General features: G+C 35.0%; 1 protein-coding gene across 3 annotated transcripts in view; it reads right to left on the minus strand.

Annotated features, from left to right (window-relative positions):
- Nucleotides 1-27,035, minus strand: part of KCNT2 (potassium sodium-activated channel subfamily T member 2) — a gene marked incomplete at both ends in the record, with an annotated part of 342,191 nt that overhangs the window by 219,244 nt on the left and 95,912 nt on the right. For all 3 annotated transcript variants that reach the window (XM_080825071.1, XM_080825070.1, XM_080825069.1), the window contains 4 exons: nt 3,737-3,796; nt 6,251-6,299; nt 23,086-23,185; nt 25,381-25,460. In XM_080825071.1, coding sequence (XP_080681197.1) covers nt 3,737-3,796; nt 6,251-6,299; nt 23,086-23,185; nt 25,381-25,460 — 289 coding nt within the window. The remainder of the gene's footprint in view (nt 1-3,736; nt 3,797-6,250; nt 6,300-23,085; nt 23,186-25,380; nt 25,461-27,035) is intronic.

The raw sequence follows: 27,035 nt of genomic DNA on the forward strand, positions 1-27,035 counted from the left end.
CAACATTTGGTATGGACCTAACTTTCCTTAATCAATAAAAATGCAGGAAAATAGATACTCTTCTAAAATTTATCAGGCTTTATTTTTATCATGAATGAAAACGGAAGTTGTAACTATAATCTATGTACCTCTAAAACGCACTTAAAAAACTATAAGATGTATGGTAATATTGTTGTTAGGCAAAGATGTACCCAGGAACTTTTTAAAAACACTTTCTTCTTCAGTATTAAAAATACCTATATGGGCGCCTGTGTGGCTCAGTCGGTTAAGTGACTGCCTTCAGCTCCAGTCATGTTCCTGGAGTCTCCGGATCGAGTCCTATTTTGGGCTCCCAGCTCCACAGGGAGTCTGCTTCTCCCTCTGAACTTCTCCCCTCTCATGCTCTCTCTTACTGCTCTCTCTCTCAAATAAATAAATAAAATCTTAAAAAAAAAAAAAAAAAAACCTGTATGTAAAGACGAAACTAAAAAGGCTGATAACTTATCTTCTTTTAGTGAATTTAAATAGTGAATATTTAAAATAGACTACCCTAAGGCAGTCTTATTTTGTATCTCTAAATGTAAACTGAAAAATAATTAGATTCACCATTTCCATGGCACCAGAAGCAGAATCACCAGGATTGGGGAACCTGGGTGGCTCAGTCCATTAAGCAACCAACTCTTGATTTCCGCTGGCTTGGGTCATGACCTGAAGGTCATGGCGCTCCATGGGGAGTCTGTTTGTGCCTCTCCTTTCCCCTCTGCCCCTAGTCCCATTCTCACTCACACCCTTGCACTCTCTCTCTCTCTCTAAAAATAAATAAAATCTTAGGGGGAAAAAAAAAAAAGAAGAAGAAGAAGAAGAATCACCAATATCTATGGGTGTCTAGGAGTCCTAGTCAAATCCTTTGTTCTTTGCCAGAAATGAGCCCATCATGTGTTAAAATTTCAAAACTGTTGCTTTTTATAAAGTGATTATAGAAAAAAGAACTGTAGATTTAACAGAAGCCTTCTAGGTATGTTGGATTTTTGTTTGCAGAATTTTGGAAATTATGCTGGGGTTTGTTTTCGTTTCCTTTTGATTTAATGAATGTGTGTGTATAAATAGAGTTCTATTTTGAAAGCAGTTGATAAAGACATAGAGGATATTTATGGTAACAGAAGAATAAGAACTTTACTGCTGGGCGATCCCGTGGTTGTTCTGCCAAGTAGCTATAAACATGAATGGAATGATGATTTAAGTACAGACCTGCACTTCTGTAGGATGGAGGATTCAATAAGTTGATGTCAGGGATTTTTATATCATTATCTGCTAACCTTTACATGCACTTGATAGAGTTTTTGTTCATTTAAAACGCTTTTTATTCATTGTTTTTGTTTTTCGAAACCTGCAGTCTCCACGATTGTTTAAACTGTTTTGTTAAGGATTAAGTCATCATGCTCATTGTAGAATGCTTAACTTCAAGAATTATAAAGTGCTTACAGATTACTGTATTAAATTTGCTTTTAAATATTATATATATGTATATAATATATACAATATGCACATTATCTGTATATACATGTAAACAAATATAAAAATAAATATTGATTTGCTATTAACATTGATAGTTCAGAACCTAACATATCAAAGAACAATATTAGAATGTATATAGTTGCGGGGCGCCTGGGTGACTCAGTGGGTTAAGCCTCTGCCTTCGGCTCGGGTCGTGATCTCGGGGTCCTGGGATGGAGCCCCACGTCGGACTCTCTGCTCGGCGGGGAGCCTGCTTCCCCCTCTCTCTGCCTGCCTCTCTGCCTACTTGTAATCTCTGTCAAATAAATTAAAAAAAAAAAAAGAATGTATATAGTTGCTAATGCACTATTCATTTCTGCATACTTCTCTATAATTTTTCTCAAAAATCTAATTTGAAGAAAAAATCTAATTTCAGAGGAGGAGCTCATTGAGTTTCTGCTATCCAAATTTACCTTAATTATAAGCCATAAATAGCTACCAATTACTTAATTTATTCATTCTTACTTGCTTCATCTATCATTTTTTTTTAGTCCTTTCTACCTAGTTTCTCTAAAGGATGCAGATTTTTTCCATCATTGGACAATCTTCTCTGCCTCATTTGACCACTTCTAGGGTAGTGACCCTATCCCAGTTAATCAACATTCTTCATTTAGCACTTTTACTCCTAATTGAACACCATTGAAATTGGTTTTTCACAAGTGAATAACAAATGATTTCCAAAGTCTTTCTACCTTTCTTTTTATGTCTTTGCCTTCCCTGATTACTCTGTCCTTCTTCCAACAACTACAGTGAAGCATCTTGATCAAAGGAGCCTTAGCTTCTCCATTGGTTATTATCCCATACTTAAGACGCTTACATGCTTCTTTCACCATCTCTGTGAAAATGACCTCCACATCTTAAATCTCTCTTCCCTGCATGTTCCAGATTCTCATTTTTAGTTGTCCACATGTCATGTCTACCTATCTATCCATAAGCTCCTCAAATTCACTATTTCCAAAACTGTTTCCATTATTCCATCTATCTTGACCCCAATCTGATTTTTTCTTGGTGTAATTTTTCTAAATTTTATTGCCATGTTCCCAGTCATTTGAATTTAGAAAATGTTGAAGTGATATTTGATCTTGCCTTTTCCTCAACTTTCTCAACCAATTAGTTGACGATTTCTTTAGTTTCTACCTTTATATTTCATCTTGCATCAACTCTGTCTATTCTACTCACCCAGCCAAAAACTCATTCCCAGTTTTCCTTCCTATAATTGTGTCTTAATTTAGCACATGGCTCTCAGTGTGATGTCTCTCTGACCTGTGCTGCACAGATGTTCTGAACTAATACTCTTAAAACTTAATTACAATTATAGAACTCTCATGCTCAACATTCTCCATCAAATTCCCATTATATGTTGCTATACAAGGCTCTCACAATATTGTGCCAAATTTTCCCAACCAATATTTTCCCAAATGCCCCCTGCCATATTCTGCCTAAACTTCTATATTATTCTTCCAATTTTATGCACACATTACTTCTTTTATGGCTTTGCTAATTCTATAAATCCCTAATGTCTTCTCTTTTCATCTTTCCTTATTGAAATCACTGATTCAAGGACTCTGCTCTGCTTAAATCAGTCAAGTATTTTCTTTTCATCATATGATAAGACATCTCTCGACCCCCACGGGACTTGATTTGCTCCTCACTGGAAGTACCTACTGTTCTGTTTTGTATTATTATTATTTGTATTTTGTATCTGCATAATTTTCCCCTGCTTATCCCCCTTTCTAGATGGAAACTTACTGAGGAAAGAACAAAGCACAGTATGGAGCTCTTCATCAAATATGGACTCAATAAATATTTGCTAAATTGTGTTAGCCAGACAAAGCCTCACCAAAAATTAAATAATTCATTAAAATAATGCCTAGCAGACATGTTTTTGTTCCCTCAATGTTTTTTCTACAGATCAGGATAAGAGGTTAAGAACAATTGAAAGCAAGACCATTCCATTTGCTTGCCTCACATAAGCATTATATAATAGGTAAGTTAAGCACAGGAATTAGTGAAATATTTTAAGCCACCAAGGAAAACTTTACTATACTACAGATTTTTATCACATACCACAGAGGCCCAAAATAATTAAAGAGGTTTAAGAAGAACTCGCTTTACCCCAAGTTATAAGTTATAAATAGAGGAATACTGGGTTATGCTAGTAATGTGTTCTATCAGCCAAAAACTTCCAATTAAAATAACTTACCTTATAACTGAGATAACCAAGCAATATTGTTTCAAACAGACTTATCAATGCCACTGAAACCTGAAAAAAAAATGTACCTTAATGAGAAAATGCAATAAAATTTTAAAAATATATTCATGATTATAATACTATTAACTTTATAAATATGGACATATATGTGTGTATGTATATATCTGTATAATATGCAGATATAGACATAAGGAGGTATTAAGTGGCACTCTAACTTCTATATACAGGTGGCAGGTTGCAAGTCATTCCCAACACTACAGGTTAGTTTTATATTTCTAATACTCCTTAATAAATATTTTTATTATCTCAAATATAAATGTGGAATTAAAATAGTCAGACTGGCTGGAGTTTACATAGTATGTAGAGAATAGGTTCTTTTGTGTATGTTCCTAATATGCATAATCACACACAACTGCACCACCACAAACACTACCCTCTCCCAGCAACACCTCCACCACCTCTACAACATCTATCAATGACAGCAGTTCCTTTCAGAAAATAAAAGAATGTAAGCTTCAACTTGAGAGATACATTCCCTCCTGTCACCCACCTCAAACAAAATGAAACAGCAACATCCATGAACACTAAACAAAATAGTCCACGTCAACACTTCAAGATACGTCCAGATTTTATTTGAATGGACTTCATAACCAATTCCTCTTTCACAGCTGGAAGAGCATGTCCTGGACAAGCTTCCACCTTTCTCTACATTCTCTATTAAATACATAATTTCTGCTGCTGAACTACCGAAAGGCTATAACTGCAACAGAAAAAGTAACTGGAAAAAATATCCAAATTATTTTGTATTAAGTACTTTCAGCACTTTGGAGTAGATGAATAGAAGCAAAATAAGCAAGCATAAACAAGAAATGACTCCAATAACAAATATATTTGTTTACAGATTTTGAGATTTAAGACTATCTGCGTAAGAAAGGCAGACACCCTGGAGTTTTAAATTTTAACTCCTGTTGGAATGAAAACTTTGATTTAAATGAATATTAAAACAGAAGTACAATAAAAAAGCATATGAATGCATGGCAATATAAGTAAAATATATTCAGAAGTACATATGGAAGCCATGCATTGTTCTGATATAAAATGCACACCTCTTAAATGTTCTCCACAAGTCCTTTAAATCATAATCATCCATGCTTTTTTCTATAAGTAGTGTTAGATGGTCTCTAGAACATTTGTAGCATGGATTACTCAAAATCCTATTTGAAAATGAATATGATTATTATTATTATTATTGTAAAATATCATTATCAGATAAAAGCAATTTGAAAAGATCAAAATGTATTTCAAGGCCATATATGACTATTCTTAAAAATATTAACTTACTTTAAAAGTGTATCTCACTGAAGAATAATATAGGAATGAAGCTAGAGATTAAAAGACTACATTTTTAGTGAACATTTAAATATTTGAGAAGGTATTTGTACTTAATGACACTGCAATGAAAATCAGTACAAAAAAAATTAAATGCAACTTGACTTCAAAAAAAAGTATGAAATATCGAGACAGTAAAAACTTGATTTCATAGTTAATAAACACAATGCATACATAGTTAAAATAATCCATTATAACATTTAAAATGTGCAGACTTCACAATCCTAATGACTAAAAAACAAACCAAACACTTGATTTTAAAGTATTTTAAAGGCTGTTTATACACAGTCAGTTTTAGAGTCTTTCCATTACTTCCTAGATTCAACTGTGTTCCAATCTGTAATTTTTGACCTTTTTATCTTAGTGACTGTACTCTTTAAAGAACTTTTACTTTTGAAAAATAACAAAGTAAAAAGTATCTGTAAGAGAGACAAGAGTACATGTAAAGGAGAGAGATGGGAACATGTAAAAACTTTGCTGGGCATAAAATTCAACAGAAAAAGGAACAAAGAAGAGGTATAGAGGACTCTAGGGAACACCCCAACAATATAATTCAGACATGTTCCCTCTCATTTCTTACTCTTTCCTGAGAACTCCTTTTATGCCAGAACATATTTTTCCTTTTATTTACACAATTATCTGTTTAGGGACCAAACTCTTGCTATTGGTTATATGAGCCATTCATTCACTTGTTTATGCATTTAACAATTATTTACTGAGATTCTACCATGTTCCAGACACTGTAGATACAGTAAAAGAGCAAACACGGTTATGGGCCTTTGATGAATTTTTCAAGGATTATATAAAATGAATACCTAGAGTCGTTTTAAGAACTTGTGGTATCTTAATACACTGATTTACTCTGTTTTTCTCCATACCCTCAAAAACTTTCTGAAGTCTAATCCTGATCAGAAGGAAATTCTCAAAAGGTAGAATGCAGGGCTCAGACAAACACGAGGATAGGGAAAAAAAAACTTTGTCTAAGACATGCATCAAGATTAATTAAGCAATAAAACAAATTCAGTTTTAATATCAATAGTTTTCTCTCCAACAGTATTTCTTTATGAAATATGAACAAAGCCAGAAGTAGAGGGATAGAATAAAATTGTACATAACCTGTAAGCCCCATAAAGGTAGACTTCTGTTCACCCAAAAGATATGAGACCTATAAAAAAATGATAAGATATTAGTTTTTAAAAACATGACAAATGCATTCATCTTAAAATTTTGATTGAAGTTGAAAATATTTAAATACTGCTTCATTAAAAGGCAATAAAATCTCAAAATTGAAATTAGAAAAGCTTTATATTGTTTCAGTTTTCTTTTTGATAATATTAACTTCTATTTGAGGAATAAAAAATGGTTTATTTCTAAACCCTTTGTAATTTCGTTTTTATTCTTATGTTAATAAGGGAAAAACCATAATGGACCCTTATCTAAAGAATGATTATGGCGGGATGCCTGGGTGGCTCAGTTGGTTAAGCGGCTGCCTTCGGCTCAGGTCATGATCCCAGGGTCCTGGGATGGAGTCCCACATCGGTCTCCTTGCTCAGCAGGGAGCCTGCTTCTCCCTCTGCCTCTTCCTGCCTCTCTGCCTGCCTGTGCTCACTCTCTCTGACAAATTAAAAAAAAAAAAAAGAATGATTATGGCAAGGTAGAAAAACTCCAAACCCTTTACTAGTCAATTCTCCATTGAAAAGTCACTTAAGAGTCTTCCACAAACTCAAAGATTTTGTTATTTTTAACACTGTTAATATTTGGGAAATACAAAGTCAACAGCATAAATAATCAGAATAAAGTGAGTAACTCATAGAGCACATTAATATTTCAGATCTGGGTTTGTATAAAACAGTATGCCACCAAGAATATCCAGAACTAAGGTCAGCATAATCCATTATGCGGGACAGAGTGACTGTCCTTAAATATCTGCTAAAAATCATATCATCTCTGGTGTTAAAAATTGTTTATACTCTGTGAAAAAACACCATATACTTCTAATATAGCCACTAGTTATATATATTTTTAAGTATGTCCCGCACCCAATGTAGAGTTGAACTTACTACCCCAAGATCAAGTCGATGCTCTCCTGACTGAGCCAGCCAGTTGCCTCCACTAGTTACCATGTTTAACTCCTTATACCCTACTATTGCCTACATTATTTTGTGTACAGCTGATTAATGAAAGGTCATTCACAGCAACATATTCTATTCATTAGATGATGAGAATAGTTATATTATGCTGCCAAAAAAATGCAAATTAAAAAAATACAAGACAGAACAAAACCTAGTCACTCTTTAAAGCTATTAAGTATTAGAAGAGTCCCATAAAGTATCAAGTGTATTTTTAAATATTTAAGTTATTTCTTTTTGGTAATATGTTAAATAATAACAAAGAGCAATAAACTTTCTAAAATTCTAGTTTTAAAAAGAATTGCAAACTTTAAAATAATATTCAAAGAAACTACCTACTACCTTAAACTGAAGTACTGTGTAATTCCAGAATGCCACATCTACTTAGACAACTGATCTCTTCAACTGATCCAAACCAAACCTATGACCTTTCTCTCAAAAAGTGGTCCTCTCCATTTTGTACCTCTCAGCAAATGGCACCAAATTCCACCAAGTCTGGTTGCACAAAAACTAAGGTATCATCTTAGATTCTTTCCTCTCCTATATTTGCAAATACAAAAATGTGATGCAAATGACATCAGTCATCAAATCTTTTCAATTCTTACCACCAAATATCTGTAGAATGCATCTACCTCTCTTCATCTCTACTACCACAACCACCTCAACCAATCTACCATCTTTTTGCAAATGGGATTCTTGCAAAAACCTGCCAACTAGGAACCTACACTTCTTTTTGCCTTCTACATTTTTCCTCCAAATTACAACTACACAGATTCTTTCTAAATGTGATGTAGATCATATCACCCCTCTGTGTATTGGCCCTAAACTTTTGTTAGAATAAAGACCAAAACTCTTAAATGGCATTCTTAAACTTACTCAATTGTGACATGACCCTTCCTATCTCAGCCTTTTCTATAGGAACTCTTACCTTATCCTAGAGCTCTCAGCTCAACTCTCTCTCAGGGAAACCTTCCTTGAAGCAGCCAATCAATCAACAATCAACATAGTCAGCTAGTCTCTTAGGCAATCTCACTCACCACACCTCTTCTGCCATTTATGTAGGTCGTAACTTTACATTTATTTGCATATATATTTCTTTAATAGTTTTCTTCTCATTAAACTGCAAGTTTCCCTAAGAAGAGACAGTATGTCTATTTTCCTCACCATTATAATCCCAATGTCTTTATGAGCACACACCTATAGTAAGTTAGGCATTAATATAAACAAATGGATGATGCCATAAAGGGAAAAATATGGCTGATGAGTTCAGCAATACTGTCCTGTCCAAAACACATCTCTTATATTCTCAGTGACAAGATATGTAAGAATGAGGAGGGATATGGACATTTTTCATAGATAAAAATGATATGCTCTAAAAATTACTAAATAACTAAGTAAACAGCAATCTCTGGAAAATTATAAAATACATTGTGAATCAAAAGTTTAAGAGCATTTTCAAAGAGAAATTAATACTTAATATGGAGGTACTAAAGCTAGTTATCAAACAAATAGCATTTTCTTTGGACTGGGATGTTATTCTATTTTGATAGGTCTTAAAATACCACAGGTTCTTAAATTTAAATAAAACTTTAAGGAAAAGCTGTTTCTTAGACAAGGATATGTCTTGTGAAATAAGTTTCATAATCCTTAAAAATATTTCTGCAAAACTCTAATATATAAATTGCAGGGTGAAGTGAGCTCTCCAATGGAAAGTCATCTTTTCCATGAGCTGACTAAGTACTAAATTGGGTAAATACATAAAAGAATAATGTATAAGTTCTAGTAAAAGCTAGTGACCAAACTCTTTTAATTAAATGAACTTATCATGAAAAAAGAATGTAGGGTCTGACTGCACATTTCTAGATCATCCCCAAAACAAATGAGACAGAATGCTGAAACGGGCAACCAGACCATAATTCCAAATGCAGCATCAATCCCACTTGACAAAAACGCATTAGGAAGAAAGAACAGCTATACAGGAATATTTACTGTAGCAGGAAAGGAAATGGAAGAGAATTAAAGTAGCCTCATCATCAACAATAGAAAAAATATGAAAATGAGAAAAAAAGTCATTAAAAAGACGATGCTTATAATATTGACGTAACTATATCACTATGGGCATGTTATGTACATGTATTGACACAAAGAGAATTTACAAAAGATTGGGCATCAAAATACTGAAAGTACTTATTTCCAGATACTGATATTTTAGGCAATTTTTACTTCCTTTTCTTGCCATAAGTATTCATATAGTAATAATCATGAACCAAGTATAAAATACTGAAAAATAAAGTAAGTTTTGCTTTTGCTTATTAGAAAAATAAAACAACAAAAGCAAACATAAAAACCAAGTTCAGTCAGACTGAACTAGGTTTATAGATAAAAATCCATCTTTGAAGCATCGTTGTGAAAACTGGAAGAACCATATCAAACCATGGAAGTTACGGCAAAAGTTAACTATAGAAAGTTAGTGACCTGTAGCCTCAGCCACGTTTCACAGCATAATTATTTATGGTTTTTCCAAAAGATAAGGACATAGCTGCTAAAAAATACTGGAGAAGCTTTAGCAGCTGAGGCAGAAGTCCAGGGGTAAATATGTTAACCAAAGGAATAAAACATTTGCTAAATACATGAAAGTCATAAGGTAAATATGTGGGGCATAATTCATATGAAAGGACCTGCAACTCACAAACTTGAGATGAATGCAGATTGATAGCTTTCCAAGAAAACAAATGCAGCTTGTATTTTATTGACAAAAGTATAATACCCTAAACCAGGGTGGAAATGATAAAACTCCCCTAACCATAACAAATACTGAAAACCAAGTCCTAGGAAGGTACTAGGCCCACATCTCAAAGACATGTAAAATTTAATGTATGTCAGTGGGGCACCTGGGTGACTCAGTGGGTTAAGCATCTGCCTTCTGCTTAGGACATGATCCAGGGTTCCTGGGATCACCTCAGCAGGAAGTTTGCTTCTCCTTCTCCCTCTGCCCCGCCACCTTGCTCGTGCTTGCGCGCGCGCTCGCTCTCTCTCTCTCTCTCTCCCCCCCTAACTTTCTTTTTCAAATAAATAAAATCTTTAAAAAAAAAAAAATAGTGTGTGTCCAAAACCAAGGAGACCACAATACTGATGCATAGTAGAGTCTTGACAATACATCAGGAAGATTTTTTAATAACTGATTCCTTTCAAAACACTAGATATACTTCATACCAGGTTAGACAGCAACTGTGAGGAGTATAGTAGGGAGGACTAAAGGCTGACTCTTTGAAAGACTGGACTTTAAGAGCCTTTCCATGACACATGCACGGACTGAAGTTTTCTATCAACACTCCACTCCCTTCTCCATGGTACAGAGTTGAGTGCAAAAAGGCACTCTTCAGCTAAAGGCTACATTTCTCAGCCTTTGTGTGAAAGTATGGTGATATGACTGATTCTCACATGAGATCTGAGAATAAAATGCAAGTAAAAGTGATGCTTGTCATTTGTTGCCAATAGTTTCAAGAAGTATATATATATACTTCTCCATGCTCTCTTTACCTTTCCCAAAGCTGTTTGCAGAGGATGCTTATGTCTTAGACAGCACATAGACACAAAATAGGAGTGGTTTTCATACATAGTAATGTACTTACCATGTTACAGAGTGTGTGCATGCATGTATGTATGAGTCACCAAACAGACAAAAGATCTACAGTAAAAACACCAGCATTAGACTCCAGTAAACAAAAAAAATTCTTTTGAATTTTTGATATTATATGTTAGAGCACTTGGTGCTATTTTAATCTATACTGTAGCAAATATACATGAGAGAAGAGAAGGTCTACATTATAACATTCCTTCTGATCAGTCATCAAATATTAAAAGATATTGTGGGGGTGCCTACGTGGCTCAGTCAGTTAAGCATCTCACTTCCATTCAGGTCATGATCTCAGGATCCCAGGGTCAGTGGAGCCCCCAAGTCCTTTGGGCGCTGTCCTCAGCAGGGAGTCTGCTTCTTCCTCTCCATCTGCCCCTCCCCTACACTTGTGTGCCCATGCACTCTCTCTCTCTCAAATAAATAAAATATATTGTCAAAATTTATTTCTCTTTTAATAACTATTACCCTAAAGAAAAAAATAATCCTTAAAATGTTAATATCACCTGAACACATTTGTTGCTCTATTAGGCACTGTTTCAATGTAAATCCAAATACTATACAATATAAGTACATTCATGTGCTTCTTACCGTGTCTCTATTACTTGATGTTAAAAAATAACAATCACTTCCACAATTTTTAAAGCGCAAGGGGATACATTCATTCTGACACACAGTGAAGAACTGTAAGCACCAGCAGGCAATGAGTCAATGCCGATGGTTCATCCCTCAGTGAAATTCATAAGCAATATGCCATTCCTTTGCTAATGCCTTTAAATCATTTACTACAAACTGTATACATCAGAGTTTGTCATTTGTGCAATTTCATACATTAACAATATTTTTTTCATATCCTCAGTCTATCCATACTTGCAACATTTTCCTATCAGTTTTGACTGTAAAGGGACTTAAAAATAAAGCATAGCAGTACAAAATACCCACAGCTTTATTATGTCAGAAGCTCTAATTAAATAAATCTTTTTGCTGAATTAGCCTCATTATTTTAAAATAGAGCCTGTGCCCATAAAGGCCACTTCTGTTTTTCATTAACCAATACTGCATTGACAATGGGAACTGAACAGAACATTGTATTCAAAATGGAGCCATAAGTTATGTTATTATGTTTTTTAATTGCAGTAATCTGGTTTTTCAAATGTATATCCTCTATAATTATGGCTAAATATTCTCAGTAATATGACACAGAAGTTAATTGTAGGAAACTTTGTTCCTCTTAATGTTTTTCAAATAATATAATTTTACTCCGCCATCATCCCCCAATGCCCTTTCACCCTTGGAGAAATTCTATCATGTCTCATTTATGATTTTCAGTTCTCTCTAATGTACACTTTATTTATAAATCACCAAGTTTTAATAATTATTCTGGTATGTGTTTAGAAAGAAGTGTAGCATGAACCATTTTTAATAATACATAGAAAAATGTAATAAATGTAATATGCACTGGCATCTCTAGCCAGTGGCCTTCAATCATCTTGATTGTGCAACACTTGCAATAAAACTGCTGAACACAATTTCATTAATTCAACAACATTCACTGACCCACCAAGTCCTACACTAAGTATGAGAGCTACAGAGGCAAACAGAACATGGTCCTTGCCCTCCATAAGCATGTAGAGAGAGCAGAGAGGTAAACAGTAGAATCAAGGGCAGGAAGTTAAGTGTTGGGACAGAAGTATGTGGGGGAGGCTAAGAGAATCCAGAGGCCATTCTTAACCCAGAAATTAGGCTATAATCGTGACATTAGCTAAGAATTTCAGATAAGGTATTATCCAAGAAATTATTACCCTGGAGGTCCAGAAATCCTGAGGCAAGTTAAAGCAGTGGGTAGTGAGGAACAAAAATGGAAAACAGAGATCAAGAAGACAGAGTAAAATATTCCAAGGCCCAGAGACAATGGAGAGTAGAATATGTATAAGTGGCTTCAGGTAGGTCAGAATGGCTGGATGGCAGGTTGGGGAGGTGAAGTAAGCAGAGGTCAGATGATAAAGGACCTTCATTTACTCAGTTATTCACTCACTCATTTAATTATTAATACTGAGAATCGAATTTGTGCCAAGTTCTGAGGATTCAGACAACCTGTGCCCTCGTGGGCTAACCAATGCAATCCCCATGGAATACACAGGAAACAAAACAAACAAGTAAAGTACGTACAATATACAAAAGACATAAAGGCAATGGAGAAAAGTTAAAAGGGAAAAGAAAAAAGTATTCGAAGGAGTCTTGTGAGGAGAATACAATTTTAAACAGGATATTTAGGTAAAGCTTCACTGAAAATACAATTCTGAGTAAGATCTGAGGAAGTGTGCCTTATGTTAGCTGATGGAAGAGAATTCCAGACAGAGGGAACAGCAGGTATGAAGGCCCTGAGCCAGGATTGTGGCTGGTATATTCCAGAAGCAGAGAAGAGGCCAATGTGGCTGGAGCAAGATGGGTGGGAGAGGAAGAGGAGGAGGTGAAGATACAGAGAAAGAGGAGTCCTCACAGGCCAATAAGCGCTACAGCATTCAGAGCACAGCCATGTAAAGATCTGACTTAGACATTAAAGAAACGCTGGCTGCTATATTAAGAATAAACCAAAGGGGAGCAAAGGCAGAATTAGCAGGACTAATTAGGAGGGCTACTGCAGTACCCAGGTGACAGAAGGTGGCTTGTGCCAGGATGGCAGCATTGAGAAGTGGTTGTATGCTGGATATATCTTGAAAGTAGAAATGACAGAATTTTCTAAGGGGTTTGCATATGCTGCAGAGTGTGAGACCAAAAGAGAAGTTAAGAATAACTCTAAAGCATTTGGCCTGAGCAACTGTTAGGTTGGAATTTGGTTCAGCAGAAATGTGGAAAGCTGAGAGTAGAACAGGGTTGGGGGAAGGACAGAGTTGTCACATGTTGAGATGTGACAGAGCACAGAAGTGGAGTGGAGCATGGCAAGTTTGAAATGCCTATTAAACATCCAAGTAGAGAGGATGAATATGCAGTTTGAATGGGGGGAGGGGGAAGGTTCTGGCTTCCTGTGGTCAAGGACTTAACCAGGGAGGAAAATCATAAAAAGATTAGAGCTGGGGCACCTGGGTAGCTCATTTGGTGAAGAAGCAGACTCTTAGTTCTGGCTCAGGTCATGATCTCGGGGTCCTGAAATCGCCACATCTGGCTCTACGCTCAGCAAAGAGTCTGCTGGAGATTCTCTCTCTCCCTTTCCTTTGCCCCTCCAGCTGCTTGTGCTGCCTCTTGCTCTCTCTCTCAAATAAATACATAAGTAAATCTTTCTTTTTTTAAGATTTTATTTATTTATTTGAGAAAGCACGTCAGAGGGAACATGAGAGGGGAAAAGGCCAGAGGGAGAAGCAGACTCCCCACGTAGCTGGGAGCCCGATGCGGGACTCAATCCTAGGACTCTGGGATCATGACCTGAGCTGAAAGCAGTGGCTTAACCAACTGAGCCACCCAGGTGCCCCTACATAAGTAAATCTTGAAAAAAAAAAAAAAAAAAAAAGATGACTGCTGAAGACCTCAAAGCAAAGGGCAAATATGAAAAAATTTCTGCTTCTCTGTATGTAAGGCAGGAATAATAAGATTAAGTGTATACTGAAGGAAATAACATAAATAAAATAACTAGTCCAATGCCAGAAAATAGCAAGAACTCCAAAATATGCAACCTTTCACAAGCTGAAAATTCCCTGAGGGTAGTGAACATTCCTTTTCTTAGTTATATTTTGACTCATAGCAATATAAATATATAGCAAGTATTCAATAAACATATAGCAAAATGGCCATAATTATATTTCATTAAATGAATTAAAATTTTATAAAGAATTATCACATAAATAATTACACAATAAAATTTCACTTGTTAATCTTTAACTCTTTAATAAATACAGAATAAGTTTCATTGTCTAAGTAAGCTGAGGAGTAACTAATTCATTTAAATGCATATTATCCATCACCATCCATTTTACTTTGATCTTTTTTATTCCTTAATTTTCTTAGGGCAAACCTCCACATGCAAAAATAACTACAAAAGTGAACCATCAAACTTGTCTTCTGCTTTGAAAATTATTTTAAATTTAGTAGGCTGGACAGGAACCCAAGGTGGTGATGAGTTAAAAATTATGACACAGCTATTTCCCTTACCTACTGCTTCCACCAAAGGATAGAACCTAAGATGGGAAGCCTATAAATGAACAGAAATTCAATTTAATAAAAGCAACATGATAAGGAATGTAAAAATAAGTTAAAATAAGCCAACAAATCATTTAACTCAAATAAGATAAAGAGCTACCCAAGCTGTATCTGAGACTTAAGACAGACATGCATCCCAATAAATGCTGGACTGTTTCAAAAGTCATAACCAGATTTTTGTTGTTGTTGTTTTGTTCTGGCCTTTGTTTTTCGGTTATTTTTAGATTTCACACATCACTTTTTAATTTATTTCACTTAGCCTAATGCCCTCAAGGAATCTCTTAAAAAAAAAAAAAAAAAAAAGTGACATTCCAGTACAACTAGAAATACTTATAAAGCTGGTATACATGAGTATACCGGGTGCCTGGATGGCTCAATCAGTTAAACATCTGCCTTCAGCTGGGGTTGTGACCCCAGGGTCCTGGGATCGAGCCCTATGTCGGGCCCCCTGCTCAGTGAGGAGCCTGCTTCTCCCTCTCCAGCTCTGCCCTGGCTTGTTTTCCCTCTCTTGCTCTCTCTCTCTCTGTCATTAAAAAAAAAAAAAAAAAGTATACTTTTTTGAAGTATATGTAAATCAAGAACAGAAAGGTGTGTGGGTTTTTACAGAGATTAACCCCATATTAAACAACTACTTAGAGTGCTCTTGTTAGCAATAAAAATCATATGGGTTGGTGTCCAGTATTAACATTGGATAAATAGATAAAAAAAAAGAAGAGATGTTTATTTTTTAAAAAGAGTGTTATTTTTCTTTCCTTTTTTTTTTTTTTGAGTTTATTTCTTTAAATAATCTCTATTTCCAGCGTGGGGCTCAAACTCATGACCCCAAGATCAATAGTTACATACTCTTCTGACTTAGCCAGCCAGATATCACAAGAAGATATGTTTAAAAAAGAACTTATAAGGATTATGTTCATTTATTAATTGAAAGCCAGATCAATTTAATTGTGACAAACCCCTAAAACATCCTAAAGAAAATGAATTCCATAGACCACATTTTAATTTGCATTAAAATTATAATGCAAAGGAAAGGAGTTAAGATGGTGGAGAAGTAGGGGGACCCTGGCCTTTCCTCCTCCCTCAAACACAGCTGTATTGAAGTCAGATCACTTGGAACACCCAGTAAATTCATCTGAGAACTGGGAGAAGTTTGGTCCCAGTTAAAGGGGACACAAATGGTCACAGTTGGAGGGAGACAGCTTGCCAGGTGCATGGAAGTGAATTGGGTAAGAGAAAAACTGTAGTGCCATGGAAGGGAGGGAACCCTTTCTACAGAGAGAGAAAAGGGAGAGAAAGAAAGAGACAGAGTGCAACATTGAATTCACACAAGATGAACACCTCTCTGGAACATGGACTGGGAGCAGGGGTTCTGAGTGTCACAGGTTTTTTGCAAACAGTATGTGGAGCTCAAACTCAGGTTGTGGAAGTGCATGACTTTTGCTAGACTAGAGCTGCGGAGTGCGATCCTAGGGAGAAGGAAGGCACTGGCCCCGGAGAGCACAATATTGTGTAGGGATTTCCTGGGTCACACCAGAAGAGAACATTCCCCTTCCTGTAGTACATTTGTCCTCTTCAAGGACAAAAGACCCTGTAGGTACCAGCAAACAGTCTTTCATCAACAAGGAACAGAGGCCTGTGCAGAAGATGGATAACCTAGTTGTTGCTTTTCCCTATGCTACACCAAAGATTCTGCATGCTGTGCAAGCATGGTACTGTTTTTCTGGGACAAAGCACACCAGACATAGCACAGCAAGTTTCTACACTGGAAGAGGGGGTGGGGGGTGGGGGAGGTCCCTGCTGTGCCAGGTCCTTTAAGATTTGGAGTTTTGAATCCCAGCTATGAACCAAAGATAAATTGTATGCAGGGTGTGGTACTAGGCACTGACTTCACTACTCTGTGAGGGCTTCCTGAACAGCAGGGAGTATGGGATCCCCTTCCTGGGACAAGAGAGTGACATGGCACCCTTTTCTCACTCACCACCAACACAGGGAACTTCAGAGAGCAACCCAATGACCCCCAGTGGAGGCGGAACATGCTTACACTAAACCCCATCCCGACCCCAATCCTGTGCCCAGCAAGTGCATATTTCCTGAGGTAGGTCTGACTCTGAGCCAGCACAGCAGGCCTCTCCCCCAGAATATCACCCACAGGAAGCACCACATATGCATCAAGTCTACTGATCATAAGGTGCTTCAAAGCATCACCCGTATTTCTGGTGGAAATAAGACCAGGCTTTACTTTTTCTTTTTTCTTTTTTTCCCTTTGGCATCAGACTTATAGTTTTTTGTTTGTTTGTTGTTTTGTTGTTGTTGTTGTTGTTGTCCCCCCCATTTCCTTTTCTCTCTCTCTCTCTTTTTTGATCATTTTTTTCTTTTTTTTCCAGACTTATGACATCTAGTTAAAGGCCCAAACATTCCCCCACTGAAACAAGGAGGAACTCTGCAGAGGACTGACCAGTGGGAAAGAGCAGACAAACTGCAATAGCAGAGTGCAAACGCATACACCAGAAACACTTTCTGAAGTGCCAGACCCTGGAGAGTGTATGACCCCCCCCCATTTTTTTTAAAGATTTTTTTTTATTTATTTGACAGACAGAGATCACAGGTAGACAGAGAGGCAGGCAGAGAGAGAGAGAGGGAAGCAGGCTTCCTGCTGAGCAGAGAGCCCGATGCGGGGCTTGATCCCAGGACCCTGGGATCATCACCTGAGCTGAAGGCAGAGGCTCAACCCACTGAGCCACTCAGGCGCCCCTGTATGACCCCTTTTTAATGTAGAATTGATCTCAGGTGCAGAAAACATAACTAGCTTTCAAAACACACAAGAGACAGAAACATAGCCAAAATGACAAGACAGAAGAATTCTCCCCAAAATAAAGGTCAAGAAGAAATCACAGCCAGAGACTTAGTCGAAACATATATACTCAATATATTTGAACAAGAATTTAGAACAACAGTCATAAAGTACTAGATGGACTTGAAAAAAGCGTAGAAGATACCACAGAAACCCGTGCTGCAGAGATAATAGATCTAAAACATTTCAAGGCTGAAATTAAAAATATGCTGTAACTGAAATGCAGAACTGACTGGCTGCAGTCACAATGAGAATGGAAGGAGCTGTGGAGAGAATACAGAAGATAAAACTACAGAAAATAATAAATTTGAAAAGAAGGGAAGAAAACTATTAGCTCATGAAGGTGACTTAAGGAACTCAGAGATTCATTAAGTGAAATAATATCTGTATCACAAGAGCCCCAGAAGAAAAAGAGTGGGAAAAGGGGGCAGAAGATTTACTTGAACAAATTATACCTGAGAACTTCCTTAATCTGGGGAAGGAAACAGGCATTCAAGTCCAAGATGCACAAAGCACTCTCCTCAAAATCAACAAAAAAAGGTCAACACCACAACATATCATAGTGAAACTTGCAAAATATAAAGAGAAAGAGAAAATTCTGAAAGCAGCTAAGAATAAAAGGTCCTTACCCTACGAGGGAAGACACATAAGGTTAGCAACAGACCTGTCCACTGAAACTTGACAGGTTAGAAGAAAGTGGCAGGAAATATTTAACATGCTAAATGAGAAAAATATGCGGCCAAGAATATGTTGTCCATCATGGCTGTCATTCAGAATAGAAGGAGAGGTAAAGAGTTCCCAAGGCGAGCAAAAACTAAAGGAGTTCATGAACACTAAACCAGCTCTGAAAGAAATATTAAAGGAGACCATTTGAATGGGAAAGAGAGTTCAAAAGTAACAAAGAATAGAAAGGAACAGAGACAGTATACAGGAACACTGACATTATAGGTAATACAATGGCATTAAATTCATATCTCTCAATAATTACTCTGAATGTAAATGGACTAAAGCTCTAATTAAAAGGTATACTATATCAGAATGGATTAGAAAAAATCAATAGGCTGCTTAAAAGAGACTCATTTTAGACCCAAAGACACCTCCAGATTAAAAGTAAGGGGTTAGAGAACCATTTATAATACCAATGGACATCAAAAGAAAGCTTCAGTATCCATACTTATATATCAGAAAAACTAGATTTTAAACCAATGACTGTAATAAGAGATGAAGAGGAGCAAAATATCATATAAATGGGGTCTATCCAACAAGATCTAACAATTGTAAATATTTATGCCCCTAATTTGGGAGTAGCCAAATAAATAAGTCAATTAATAACAAACTTAAAGAAACTCATTAATCATAACCATACAATAATAATAGGGGACTTTAACACCTCACTCTCAGCAATGGAGAGATCATCTAAGCAGAACATCAACAACAAAAAAATGATACACTGGACCAGATGGACTTAACAGGTATATTCAGAGTTTTCATCCTAAAGCAGCAGAATACACATTCTTTTTGAGAGGACATGTAATATTCTGCAGAATAGATGACATAACATATTAGGTTACAAATCAGGCCTTAAACACTACAAAAAAGATTGAGATCATACCATGCATATTTTCAGACTATATTCCTATGAAAGTTAAAGTCACCTGTAAAAAAAATTTGGAAAGACCACAAATATATGGAGATGAAAGAATATCCTACTAAAGAATCAATGTGTCAACCAGGAAATTAAAGAAAATTTTTAAAAATACATGGAAGCAAATGAAAATGAAAATATCATAGTTCAAAACCTTTGGGACGCAGCAAATGCAGTCCTAAGAGGTAATATAACAATACAGGCCTTCTTCAAGAAACAGTAAAAGTCTCAAATATACAACCTAAAGCTCCTTACATCTAAAGGAGTTGGGAAAACAACAGCAAATAAAGTCTAAATTCAGAAAAGAAATAATAAAGATTAATGATACAGAAATCAAAAAAACAGTAGAACACATCAACAAAAACTAGGAGCTCGTTCTTTAAAAGAATTAACAAAATTAATAAACCCCAAAGCAGACTTAACAAAGAGAAAAGAGAAAGGACTCAAATAAATAAAATCATGAATGAAAAGGGGGGAACACAACCAACACCTCAGAAATACAAACAATTAGAATATTAGGAACAATTATACACCAACAAATTAGGCAACTGGAAGAAATGGATAAATTCCTATAAACATATAACTACCAAAACTGAGTCTGAAAGAAAGAGAAAATCTGAACAAACCATAACTAGCAAAGAAATTGAACCAGTAATCAAAAATCTCCCCAAAAACAAGAGTCCAGACTGGATCGCTTCCCAGGGGAATTCTACCAAACATTTAAAGAGTTAATACCTATTCTTCTGTTTCAAAACTGTTCCAAAAAATAGAACTGCAAGGAAAACTTCTAAACTGATTCTATGAGGCCAGCATTACCTTGATTCCAAAACCAGACAAAGATCCCACTAAAAAGGATAATTACAGACCAATATCTTTAATGAACATGGAGGCAAAAATTCTCAACACGATACTAGCTAACTGAATCCAATAACACATTAAAAGGATTATTCACTACAACCAGGTGGAATTTATTCCAGGGCTTCAAGGGTGGTTCAATATCTGCAAATCAATCAAGGTGATACATCACATTAATAAAAGAAAGAATAAGAACCAGATGATTCTCTCAATAGATGTAGAAAAAGCATTGGATAAAATACAGCATCATTTCTTGATAAAAATCCTCAAGAAAGTAAGGATAGAGGGAACATACCTTAAAATCATAAAGGCCATATATGAAAGATGCACAGCTAACATCATCCTCAATGGGGGATAATGGAGAACTTTTCCTGTAAGGTCAGGAACACAACAAGGATGTCCACTCTCACCACTGTTGTTCAACATAGTACTGGAAGTCCTAGACTCAGCAATCACACAACAAAAAGAAATAAAAGGCATCCAAATCGACAAGGAAGAAGTCAAACTTTCACTTGTCGCAGACAACATGATACTTTATGTAGAAAACCCAAAAGACTCCACTAAAAAATTTCTAGACTAATACAGGAATTTAGCAACATTGTAGGATATAAAATCAATACAGAAGTCTGTTGTATTTCTATATACCAATAATGAAGCATCAGAAAGAGAAATCAAGGAATGGATCTCATTTACAATTGCACCAAAAACCATAAGATATCTAGGAATAAACCTAACCAAAGAGATAAATGATCTGTACTCTCAAACTATAGAACACTGATGAAACAAACTGAGGAAGGAACAAAGAAATGGAAAAACATTCCATGCTCATGGATTGGAGGAACAAATATTGTTAAAATGTCTATGCTACCCAAAGCAATCTACACATTCAGCAATTCCTATCAAAATAAGACCAGCATTTTTCACAGACTAGAACAAACAATTCTAAATTTGTGAAGGACCCCAAAAAAGACCCCAAACAGCCAAAGGAATCTTGAAAAAGAGAAGCAAGTCTGAAGGGATCACAATTCTGGACTTCATGCTATATTAGAAAGCTATAGTCATTAAGACTGTGTGGTACTAGCACAAAAACTGACACATAGATTGATGGAACAGAACAGAGAACCGAGAAATGGACCCTCAACTCTATGGTCAACTAATCTTTAACAAAGCAGGAAAGAATGTCCAATGGAAAAAAGACAGTCTCTTCAACAAATGGTGTTGAGAAAATTGGTCAGCCACATGCAGAGGAATGAAACTGACCACTTCCTTAAGCCATACACAAAAATAAATTCAAAATGGATGAAAGACCTAAATGTGAGACAGGAAACCATCAAAATCCTAGAAGAGAAGACAGGCAGCAAGTTCTTTGATCTCAGCCACAACAACATCTTCAAAGGCAAGGGAAACAATAGCAAAAATGAACTATTGAGATTTCATCAAGATAAAAAGCTTCTGCACAACAAAATAAATAATCAACAAAACTGAATGGGAGGAGATATTGGTAAACGAGATATCAGATAAAGGGCTAGTTTCCAAAATCTATAAAGAACTCATCAAACCCAACACTGAAAAATTTAAAAATCCAGTCAAGAAATGGGCAGAAGACATGAACAGACATTTCTCCAAAGAAGACATACAAATGACTAACAGACACATGAAAAAATGCTCAACATCACTCAGCATCATGGAAATACAAATCAAAACCACAATGAGATGACAAATTGCACTACTAGGTATTTATCCAAAGGATACAAAATAATGATTTAGAAGGGCCCATGCACCCCAATGATTATAGCAGCACTATCCACAATAGCCAAAATACGGAAAGAGCCCAAATGTCCATAGACTGATGAATGGATAAATTAGAAGTGATACACACACACACAATGGAATATTACACAGTTATCAAAAATAATGAAATCTTGCCATTTGCAATGACATGATGGAGCTAGAGCGTATTATGTTGAATAAAATAAGTCAGTCAGATAAAGACTCATATGTGGAATTTAAGAAACAAAACAGATAAACATAGGTGAAGGGAAGGAAAAATAAAATAAGATTAAAAAAAAAAAGAAAGAAAGAAATAGAGAGAGAGGCACCTGGGTAGCTTAGTCCTTTAAGTGTCTGAGTCTTGGTTTTGGCTCAAGTCATGATCTCAGGATCATGAGATCAAGCTCTAAGACACTCTCTGTGCTCAGCATGGAGTCTGTTTGAGATTCCCTCTGTCTCCCTACACCCCTCCCCTCGGTCTCTAAATAAATAAATAAGTAGATAGGTAGATAAATAAATATACATATATATATATATATATATATATATATATATATATTTTTTTTTTTTTTTTAAAGAGAGGAAGGCAAACCAAAATAGTCTCTTAACTATAGGGAAAAAACTGAGGGTTGCTGGAGGGGAGGTGGTTTGAGGATGGGGTAAATGGGAGATGGACATTAAGGAGGACAGTTGTAATGAGCACTGGACATTGTATCAAGTGATGTATCACTAAATTATTCCTCTGAAACTAACTACACTATATGTTAACTAACTTTAATTTAAATAAAATCTTGAAATAAAAATAAAAATAAATTAAATTATAACACAATTCAAAGTAATCAAAAGAATATTGTTGAAATTCAGACAAAGACACCTTACCATTCATTTCCTTGTGAAGGGTTTTCTAGTAGCACTCGGATTATGTATAATAAGCAGCTTAATAATTTGAGAGAAAAATTGAATAGACGAATTCTTAGACCTTTAAACAAACAACAAAAATTTAATTTTTATTTGAATTTAGTCCATGAAGAACCAAAAAAAAAAGTCAAAAATAACAACTTTAAGTACAGAACTTAAATTGTATTCAGAAACTACAATATCATATTTGTCTAAACTCTTAAAATTTTAGGTAGCTGAATTTTAATTAATTAAATGTTGGAACAAAAATTGACATTGACAGATTGTATGCACTGAAAATGGCACTGAATACTATACCCAAGAATAAATCTAAGTTTGAGCATTCAGAAGTCACAAAAATCATTTCCTATCAAGATTGGCCAAATATGCTTAGAATGTAAGCAACTTTTATTTCCATGAATTTTGGAATAAATTTTACCTAGCTAGAAAATCTAGCCGCTTACAAATTCATCAGATAATTTATAAATCTTTTACTTTCAGAACACCTTGTGGAGTTGATTACAGAGAAATTATAATCATGTATATAATTATATATATATATGCATATATACATACACACACACACACACACTCAATTAGTAATTATAGAATTGAAGAAGAGTCATAATAGCATTTGCTGGAAAATACATGTATACATACATACTTTTTAGTTCGACCGGATGAAACTTACTTTTTACTTTAGGTTGAATACCAGTGAAATCTTAGATATTTAGGGGGTATTAAGACTGCTATGTATGTATCTATAAAACTGTATAGGTCACAGTTATGCAGCCTATAGTACTTGATGGTGAAGAAGAGCAATTAACATTAGGCAATATGCCTAAAGTCTGATTAATAGAAGCATTACCTTTCCTGTAATTATCAGGTGGTATCTGATTCATGCATTATGAATAAAATTTTGAGAAAGGTCTTCTTATAATTATTACTTAATAAAATCTGGAAATGAAATGTCATCTTTTTACTCTGCTATATATGAGTGTACTTGAGGTAACATTTCTTAACAGCAAAATGCTAATGCTTATTAATTGTGTAATTTTTCCTAGGTTTCCCTATTAAAATGCTAGGTACATTTTATGGGTTAGCTTCTTTATAAAATCTTTTAAACTGTTAATGAAATTGCCCTGGTTTTATAGAACTGGCCTCTTCAAATGACTATTTAATCAAAGTTGGCTGCTGGTGAAGTATTCAAATAATGCATCTATCTTTTCTGGCCTGGAAAGATAGCATTGTCAGTATTAAAATCAAGGACACTTATTCAGATGATGTGGTCCCTTTAGGTAATACTTATCAGTCGGACTTCCTTGGAAATTCTAAACAACCAGGTTGGAAAGGCATAAGATATTATTAGCCTTAACTCTGCAGCTAATATGCCATTAAGAATTCCTAACCAGTGTGCCTTACATACTGAAACAGTCCCTATACTCTATTTGGATAAATTCCCACAACTCAGGCTTTTCTCTTTGAACCCTATAGAGACACATCTCAATCTAGACCACCCCAAGAAGATTCCAGGATCAAAATTCAAAAAGAACAAAGTCTACAACAATCTAATATAGACCTCTCCTTTTTTTTGTTGACATTTTAAACAATAATCATATGAAAAACTGCATATTGACTCATTATATACGGCTTCTAAAAAATGTGTGGTATTACAGGGAAGTGACTAGTATCACTGACACATCAGCCTTGAATGGTCTTAGGTCAGTGACTATGCCAATTTCATGTCTTCTTTAAGTTGAAATGTTTCCCAAATTTATCTGGTGAGAAGAATCAGTGGTGGGAAACTGTGGGCTGAGGCTATACTTTCTGATTCAAAATCTCCAAAGAAGGTTGCTAATAATCTGTACATTTCAGAAAGCCCTAGATATTTCTTCTTATCATGCATGATTGGGAAACATTAAACTCTTCCTCAATAAATCAATTATTCCTGTTTGTAAAAGCCTAATCAGTATCCCTTAAAATAAGGGTACCCCAATTAAAGTTCTTTTCCTCAATGTCTCGACTAATCCAGATGGTCCTCTCACAAGTCTGCTTATTGCTGTGGGATTTGGAGAATTACAGGTATTCAAAAATCCTACCAACACCACATGTAACATCTATAGCTTTCTAAACTTACAGCCTGGTAGACAAGATTATCATATTCATTCTACACAAAAGATATTTTGCAAAAGGATTGCACAGCTGAATTTTTTTAGGCAATTTTTTTAGGCAAATATGTACAAACATATAGATAGGAGAATAAAATAAATGACTTACTTGATCTCTGGTTTTTAATAAAAAATAACTTTAGCCTCTCTTTAAATGTGTTTTCATTCATATAGAATTCAACTTGTACCCTGCAAGCAAAAGATAAAAGTATAATTAATCTAAAGATAAATACATAAAAAAATTTATTTAATGCATTAAATACTTTGCGTGAATCCCCACTACAGAAAATGAAAATTGAGTAAAAATGCTGAATTTTTTGGAAAGAAAGAGTTACTTTCTAATTCTAAACATAGAATAAGTTCAAATACCATATATAATTAATTCTATTATCTGTATTAGCAGATGTAATGTGTGGTATAAATAATTCAAAACAGCAATAATATGTGTCTTTGGAATAATTTTGAAACAGTGTTTTCCCAAGTTTTTTCTCTGTCATTGGAATCAGTTGGGTGTCTGAAGAATCCAGTTTGAACACCATCACATGATGCACTGCATCAGAATCTTAAGGGACTGGGCCTGAAACTCTATTTTTAAAAAGCCTTTCCCTCCATCATGACCCTATTTGGGACACCACATTATGGGACACTTTACCTCTTTATTTATTTATTTAGGCTCATAATAAAATATACATGGATCCACAAAGGAGTAGTAATGAATGACAAGTATAATGTTAAAGTCAACATAGATAGGTTATAAACCAGACAAAACAATTAAGGAACTGAATATTATATATTTAATCTTCAATACAATAGTACCAATAGTGTAAAAAACAGTAGCGTGCTAATAAATACATTTGCTTTCTCCCTAAATTCCAGCAAACTTCTCTCACATGCTGACTAATTAATATTTTCAAAATACTAATTGAAAAGAAATATTACATTCATGATGATTTGTTAATAATTATCACTTGAAATTGTATTTTTTATTTGAAATTTTCTTAACTAAATGGTCTCAAGTAGACTTATTTTAAGTTATGATTCCAAAATAGCTAAGAAAGCACTTTAATATTTACACAAACAACAGACTAAACTTCATTTTTCCTAATATCACAAAATTTTGATAATGTGATCTGTATAAACTAGAAACTTCATTTTGTAACTGGTATTTTGTAACCCTTAATCTCCTTCACCTATTTTGCACTTCCCAACACCTATCCCCTCTGGCAACCACCATTTTATTATCCATATCTTTGAGTTTTGTTCTTATTTTGTTTGTTCATTTATTTTGGTTTTTTTTTTTGGATTATGTATATAAGTGGAATTCTAGTTTTAAAATAAGTCAAGGGGATATAATGTATAGCAAGATGAATATAATCAATAATATTGTATTGCAAATTTGAAAGTTGATAGGAAAGTAAATCTTAGAGGTTTTCATTACAAGAAAATAAATTCTAGTTTAATCTAGTAAGTCCGTATGGTGGCAAATGGAAACTAGATTGATTTTGGTGATCATTTCACAATGTATACAAATGTCAAATCATTATGCTTACACCTGAAACTAATATGTTGTATGTCAATTATACTTCAATCAAAAATTGCAATATCCTCCAGCAAAACACTTACACATGCAAGTACCTAAACTTATACACTTATACATACTACAAAAGTGCATGCACACACATGCATGTATCTTAGGAATATCCAGGAGTATCTTAGGAATCCATCATTGAGTCTGTTTCCCTTATTTCTTGGACTGAAAAGGCA

The sequence above is a fragment of the Martes martes genome (assembly GCF_963455335.1).
Source record: "Martes martes genome assembly, chromosome: 15".
NCBI classification, from domain to species: Eukaryota; Metazoa; Chordata; class Mammalia; order Carnivora; family Mustelidae; genus Martes; species Martes martes.